Here is a 7,647-nt window from a genome sequence, read left to right on the forward strand (position 1 = left end):
CTACTTTGCTTAATGTTTGAAGCAAGAATCTCTTCCACAACATTTTCGTTCTGAATTAGCTCTCTGAGTTAAGATACATTCCAGCCCTGTTCACTCCATACCTCCTTCACCATGATTTTTTTATTTTCATCCGGATAGTGTTCAATCAAAGGAACAGACCCTCTCCAGTTGTGTAAAAAAAGAGAAATACAGCGGAAAGAAATCAGATGAGACGCTTGAATACGAAGACATCTAAGGAAACAATATTAAAGGTAAGTGTATGTGAGAAGCTTTTTACTTACTGTTCATAGTTGTTGTTCCCAAAATAGTAATTGAATTCACTGCAGGCAAGTTTCAAAAGACGAGCTCCAACACTACAATGTCAAACACTTGAAAGTAAGTAAGCTTCATTATTAATTTCTCAATGAGTAGGATGATGGAAATTGTTTTATACAATTCATTAGCGAAAAATAAAATCTAACAAGGTGGAAATTAAACCATTCTAATAATGGTGAAATATTCACAACTATCTTTTGAGAAGTATTTGAAAGTTTGAAAAAACTCCTCTAATGCAATCCTTAGGACCAAGGATCTGGATTAGTATCCACACAGACAAAATGAATTTTGAATTCCTTTTTGTCGTATACTGTGTGGTGCCAACGAGATACCGATTCTAAGGCATGTAAATGTGTAAGATTCTAAGAACTTATAAGAATTGTAGAGGAAGATTTAACGTGTATTTACACTCGATAGTAGTGGTTTTGGGAGGGGCCCATCAACCCCAGCTTATCAATAAAAAAAAAAAGTGAAAATGGAGATGCTATACCCAATGAACCCTTCTCCCTTGTTTTTGTACTTATCTATAAATGAGATCTTAGTTAATTAAATGATCAAATAAAATCATAAAAAAGAAGAAGTATCCAAACTTAGCATTACCAACAATAATGTTGCAAGGTTTACTATTTCTTCGGAATCAATAAACATTTAAATTTCACAGGGTGCAAACCCTTAAATAATTGTAATATCCTATTTGAATGATTAGAGGCTTTGAAAAAAATGAAATAATTGATTCAAAATCAGATTTAGAAAATTAACCTAGAATGTCAACAAATCAACTTCTATCCTAGGCTAATGCCATACAAAAAATGTAGCAGGCCCCAACCTCAGGAATCCCCAAGATCATAAAGTAACCCAATTAGATGATTCCTATTTTTCAATACTGAACTATTTTTGGACTATTTGTGAAATATCTTTTACATGTCAAAGAAAGTGGGGAGAAATGGACATCTACTAACAACATCTATAATCACGATTTGAACTAGGCTCGTAGGTGAGATCCATTAAATGCTAGTTCTTAATCCCTCAACATGAGTTCAATGCATAAGTCATCATATACGTCAAGCATGAACACTTTTTAATCTAAGTATTTATCGTGCATTCTCTCAATTTATTAGACTGAATGGATCCTATTCAGGTATCCAACACATATCATCCTTTCGGTGATGGACTTTACATATTACCGTAAGCTTCTTCCTTTGATATGGTGAACAAAGCCATGAACAACCCTGCAAATAAAAAATAAAAATTACTACAAAAAAGCCATGAACAACCCAAAGCAAGTCTAGAAACTATCTACAAATACAATAAACATCAATACTAATGAAACAATGAAAAATGTCATAGTACACTGATATGTGCAGTTCTATTAAGATCCTTTACGTTTCGTTGCAAAACGAAGTGGTCACATTATAAGAGAGGTATGTGAAATTAAAAAAACATTAGGGGGTCAAAATGGAATTATGTCAAACTACAAGGGGTGAAAGTGTAATTTACCCTTAAAATTGGTTAATAACTATTTTTTTCCCCTTTTATAGCTGAATTACAATAACAAATGCCTATTTTTATAAGTACAATAAATAATACCAACAAAATCTCTTCCTTAGAATAATATTTACCTCTTTTGAAGAAATTTTCTTTCACCCATAATTTCCCTTCACCTATTGCATTTAGGATCTGTTTGTTTGTTGAAAAATAGATTAGAAAAAGTAATTTTCTTGAAAATTTTATAGCAAAATCATTTTCAAGTAAAATATTTTTTCTACCCAGGTAGGAAAGTATTAGCCAAATAATAATTTATTTTACTGTTTTGAATTCCTTTAATGCAAATTAAACACATGCGAAATATTTTTTGAAAATCTTTTTTAGGAAATATAAATATTTCAATAGAAACTAAACGTTCCTTATTCAGTGATCATGCACATTTAGATTACAACTGAAAGTAATAAATGTATTAAAAGCATTTAATATAGGCAATTTTTTAATACATCCTTGCACAATCAAATAATTACTCATCGAGCCTTTTTTTTTTTTTTTGGCAAACTAAAGCTATTTAACGGCATTCCCAAGTAGACGTTTATATATTTTCCTCAAAACCTTTAAAGTTTCAAAATTAGACTTTAAAGTCTCTCTCGTTTCTCCAGAAAAGGAAATGATATTAATAGTTGAGACTTGTGACAAGTGTCACTTATAATTGTTACTCATTCAGTACTCCCTATTTCCTCTCCTTTAAAAACTCGTCTCCTCCGTCACTCTCTTTCAGTCCGTCTCAATTAGGGTATCTCAGTCTTACTTGATTTCTGGTCAAAAATGGCTGTACCATCCATCAAACAACAACTTAAGGATTTTCTCTCATCCGTTTACGATGCGGTAACCCATTTTTTAAACTTGGATATCAATTTGTTAGGGATTTTTCGCATGTGTGTTTTTAAATCATTTGTGATTCTACTTTTGATCATCTGCATTTATTTTGATTTGATTACTTTAAATCGCTTTTTGGGTTAGTTTCGTTTGGAGTTTGTATCTTTGATGATCATCTCTAATTTATTATTTGATTATTTTAAAGTGATTTTTTTTTAGCTAATTTGGTCTACGATCTTTGTTTTTGAGTTTGTTTCTTTGATTTTTTTCCCTACTTTTGATCATTTGTACTTGTTTTTTATTTTAATTTTTTAAATTGATTTTTTGGTTTGAGTTATGATTTTTGTTTTGGACTTTGTTTCTTACCTATTTTTTTTAGGAACATTTGTTCTTTCTTTTGATCTTTCTTAGTTCTTTGATTTTTCTCTAGCTTGGTACTTGATACTATCGAATTTATTTTTTTTTCGTAGATAAGGCAATGAAAATAAAAATGGATTTCTTTTTTTCTTAGCTTCTTAGACTCATTTTAGGTTTATTGGATCCTCCCCTTTTGGATCCTATGAGTGATTGATGGTGTGTTTCTTGATGCATGTTGATTTGTTTCATGTAGGGGATTTTGGATAAGAAGTTTGAGGAACTTCAAGGTGTGGAGGAAGCAAATCCTGGCTTCATCTCTAATGTGACCACTTCGTTTTGCAACGATACGAAAAGGATCTTAATAGAACTGCACATATCAATGTACTATAACATTTTTCATTGTTTCATTAGTATTAATGTTTATTGTATCTGTAGATAGTTTCTGGACTTGCTTTGGGTTGTTCATGGCTTCTTTTTTCGTAATTTTTATTTTTATTTGCAGGGAGGGACCCAGTTCAAATTACTCCCTTGGGAATGATTATGTTCACCATATCAAAGGAAGAAGCTTACGGTAGTATGTAAAGTCCATCAGCGAAAGGATGATATGTGTTGGATACCTGAATAGGATCCATTCAGTCTAATAAATACAGAGAATACGCGATAAATACTTACATGAAAAAGTGTTCATGCTTGATGTATATGATGACTTATGCATTGAACTCATGTTGAGGGATTAAGACCTAGCATTAATGCGTCTCACCTACGAGCCTAGTTCAAATCGTGATTATAGATGTTGTTAGTAGATGTCCATTTCTCCCCACTTTCTTCGACATGTAAAAGATATTTCACAAATAGTCCAAAAATAGTTCAGTATTGAAATATAGGAACCATCTAATTGGGTTACTTTATGATCTTGGGGATTCCTAAGTTTGGGGCCTGCTACATTTTTCGTATGGCTTTAGCCTAGGGTAGAAGTTGATTTGGTTACATTCTAGTTTAATTCTCTAAATCTGATTTTTAATCAATTATTTCATTTTTTTTTTCAAAGCCTCTAATCCTTCAAATAGGATATTACAATTATTTAAGGGCTTGCACTCTGTGAAATTTAAATGTTTATTGATTTCGAAGAAATAGCAAACCTTGCAACATTATTGTTGGTTATGCTAAGTTTCAATGATGCTTCTTTTTTATGATTTTATTTGATCATTTAATTAACTAAGAACTCATTTATAGATAAGTACAAAAACAAGGGAGAAGGGTTCATTGGGTATAGTATCTCCATTTACATATTTACATGCCTTAGAATCGGTATCTCGTTAGCATCACACGGTATACGACAAAAAGGAATTCAAAATTCATTTTGTAGAAAAATTATGGTTCTTGTCTGTGTGGATGCTTATCCAGATCCTTGGTCCTAAGGATTGCGTTAGAGGAGTTCTTTCTAACTTTCAAATACTTCTCAAAAGGTAGTTGTGAATATTTCACCATTGTTAGAATGGTTTAATTTCCACGTTTTTAGATTTTTTTTTTTGGCTAATGAATTGTATAAAGCAATTAACATCCCCTCTTATTGAAGCACTCCAAAATTTTTTTGCATCATCCTACTCACTTATCATTGAGAAATTAATAATGAAGCTTACTTACTTTCTGAGTGTTTGACATTGTAGTGTTGGAGCTCGTCTTGTGAAACTTGCCTGCTGTGAATTCAATTACCATTTTGAGAAAAACAACTATGAACAGTAAGAAAAAAGCTTCTCACATACCCTTACCTTTAATATTGTTTCCTTAGATGTCTTCTTATTCTGGCATCTCATCTGATTTCTTTCCGTTTACTTGCATTTCACAAACTGCCAGTATTGAAAATTTTTGTTTTTAATATTTAAGGATTTTTCTCTTTCTTAGATATATTGTTTTTCATGAGTTTTTCCTGTCTTGGATGCATTGTTTCTCATGAATATCCTCGTATTTCCTTTAGTCAAGATTCTTTTCTGAGGGATCATCCTCATTTTCTTCACTTTTTCCCATCATTAGAACCTTACCCTAACTATCTGGGTTCAACGACATAACCTTTTTCCTTCCTTCTTCCTTCATGATTTTGTTGGTAGAGTTATCTCTCTAGGCCGCCTTTCCCTCCTACATATATATGATGAGTTAACATAAAGTTTTCAATGAACATTTTAGGGAAGGTTATTGCTATTAGACTGGAATACCTGATTTGGGGAAGTCATGGGTGGCAAAGGATAAAAAACATTTTCCCTCAAATGCATTCAAAGCCATGGTGTTTTGGGCATAAAACAATCACAAAGCAAAATCATTATCAAAACTCATTATCTCGTTTTGAACATCAAAGAAAATCCATTCTTATACTAGATCTTACCTATTTTTGCCTTTATTTCTCCTAGCTTAATTTTTCTACAACAGGATTTTCCGCCGTCCTATACTCAGAATGAGTATTTCTTTCTACATGAACATCATGTGTGATGTCTGTGTTATTAAAACACATTTGGACACATATGCTGGTGACTTGTTGGAGAGACCTAGTCTCGGCACGAACCACTTGTTTTCATACGATTTTTTTATTATTACTTTTACATGTTTTCATGTTTTGGGAACAAAAATGAATAGTGTACTGATTTGGGAATTAAATTCAAAGGTTTGAGAACTATTTTAAAATTTATTTCATAGTGTCATTAGTAGGTTATCAACTATTGGGTTGTTCAATTAAGCTTCTCATGAGATGCCAAGAAAGTGGATTTAAAGTAATATATATACATAATGGCCACCCACCAATGTTGAAGTCATGCCTGAGATGCTTGAGAATGAATGTGAGTTGAAATTATTTTTTTTTTGTTATTTCTTTTAATTATAGACAATGATATGTATGTTGTGTAGCTTTGCAAAAGATTCTTATAGTATGATTTTGAATGGTAATCTTATTCCCTGACATGGGTTTAAAACATACATGGTGCACCTATACACTCTTCAAATCTGAGATCATTGATGGTTTGCATTCCATTGAATAATTTGACCTAATATTTCATGCTATATATGGATAAATTTTATGCTTTGTGAAACCTTCAACCATTCAAACCACCATCTTTGCTTACTAATTTTTAACTACTTCCATCATTTGTTCTTAAAACCAGATTTTTTCCAAGATTTTAAATGTGTTTCCTCTTTTACTCTTTCTTTTATCCACCACTTTAGTTAAATAATTTCTAAGACTATGCCATTATCATGATCTTTTCCTCTTTTTTTTTGTACTTCTTTTACATTCTTCCTTCTTTACATTTTTTTAAAGAAAATATTCCCTTCTTTAACAGAGATGATGTTTTTAGGCGCAGGCGCACAATATCGAAAATCGAGTCTGAGTTTCACACTGTAGTAGATATATTCGATATCATCGCTCGGGTAAGGGTTAATTCTCTTAACATCTGAGATGTGGTTTGCATGCAACATGGGGCATTTCTATTCATCTCTCCTGGAATTCATGTCTTCTATAGTTTTTGGCAAGATTCCAAAAAAGAAAAAAGAAAGTCTAAGTTGCTTGTTGACTAAAACTTCACATAATCGACAGCTAGCAGATCGAGCCCGTATCTGATCTTGTTCAATGACTATTCCCAGGGAAAGTGCACCCCCATGGGTATCCCCCGAGGAATTAATGCTCATACTGGGTATCGAACTCATGACCTACAAGCATTAACCGCTTATTGGTCCGAAATTGCCATTGAGCCAACCACTCTGGGTTCTCATGGTGCACATGCATGGGTCCACCTTGGCGGTTCTTTCTTTAAACTGGTCCATGTGAATGACAACAGCCATATGTTTTATCAATTTGTTTGTACCGATAGAATATTACAGATAGATTTTTTTTTGGAAAACGTGTGACCATTTTATGGTAATATTTTTTTGTTCTTGGATATCCTAAATTAGAGGGGGCCATCCTACTTGGGCCTATCCTTTTCTTTTTATTGTCAGTGTTCTTATTCTTTGTGTGGCCTTGGTGTGCAGCCAGAACTCCACTTCCGCGACGATGCTTCACCACCCAGTGATTGTGATGATGACGATGATGATGATGATGATGGTGATGATATGCTACCCAACGACCCTACATCACCTCAAGATTAAGAGAGATGGTGGCTTCTACATCTTCCTCCTCCAAATGCGTCGAGAGAAACTAAATAAGAGAACTTTAAAGTTAAATAGAGGGAGGGGAGTGCTAGTAATAAATATGATGGATTTTGTTTATGTGGTGTGTGTTGTAACTGTACCAAAACATAAATTAAAAAACAAACCCTTGAATCCCGTGCTGCACGTTTGTTTGAGCCCACATTTTAGTGGTGTATTCAGTTGAGAGTAGTTTGATTGGTGATATTTTTTACAATTGGATCCATGGATAGTTTGAGACCCAATGGATTACTATTACAAATGGGGTTTGCCCATAATTAAAAATGCTTGAATTCCAACTGGTAGAAATAACTAGTTGGGCTAATTTTGGGTCTACAGGTCCCACTATGGGGTGGCCAAAATATATATGTGGCAATGGGGGCCAAGTGTGCCATGTGGCATTTCTAGGCCGTGGGATTACAATAACGGTATTGTCGCCACTATGCC

At 33.2% G+C, this 7,647-nt stretch overlaps 1 protein-coding gene across 6 annotated transcripts; it reads left to right on the forward strand.

Annotated features, from left to right (window-relative positions):
- The first annotated feature begins 2,497 nt into the window (after window positions 1-2,497).
- On the forward strand, window positions 2,498-7,335 carry LOC147400018 (histidine-containing phosphotransfer protein 2-like). 6 transcript variants are annotated; one of them, XM_086445619.1, is made up of 6 exons: window positions 2,503-2,685; window positions 3,287-3,414; window positions 3,536-3,607; window positions 4,701-4,772; window positions 6,357-6,444; window positions 7,045-7,335. In XM_086445619.1, the coding sequence occupies exons 1-6, from the start codon at window positions 2,626-2,628 to the stop codon at window positions 7,159-7,161; spliced, it is 537 nt and encodes a 178-aa protein (XP_086301745.1). In that variant the 5' UTR covers window positions 2,503-2,625; the 3' UTR covers window positions 7,162-7,335. The 6 variants fall into 6 exon arrangements, with proteins under 6 accessions (XP_086301749.1, XP_086301745.1, XP_086301750.1 ...); XM_086445620.1 differs by having other exon boundaries at window positions 2,508-2,685; window positions 3,536-3,604; XM_086445621.1 differs by having other exon boundaries at window positions 2,509-2,685; window positions 6,372-6,444.
- The last annotated feature ends 312 nt before the right edge of the window (window positions 7,336-7,647 follow it).

This window comes from Akebia trifoliata, chromosome 6 (genome assembly GCF_017979445.1).
Source record: "Akebia trifoliata isolate Shusen 1 chromosome 6, ASM1797944v1, whole genome shotgun sequence".
NCBI lineage: Eukaryota > Viridiplantae > Streptophyta > Magnoliopsida > Ranunculales > Lardizabalaceae > Akebia > Akebia trifoliata.

What these genes read in the sequence shown, in the direction of transcription:
- LOC147400018 (XM_086445619.1), top strand. Translation starts at nt 2,626, where the DNA reads ATGGCTGTACCATCCATCAAACAACAACTTAAGGATTTTCTCTCATCC. An exon ending in ATAGAACTGCACATATCAAT is followed by an intron (nt 3,415 to 3,535) that starts GTACTATAACAT and finishes TTTTATTTGCAG; the next exon opens with GGAGGGACCCAGTTCAAATT. An exon ending in TATTCGATATCATCGCTCGG is followed by an intron (nt 6,445 to 7,044) that starts GTAAGGGTTAAT and finishes CTTGGTGTGCAG; the next exon opens with CCAGAACTCCACTTCCGCGA.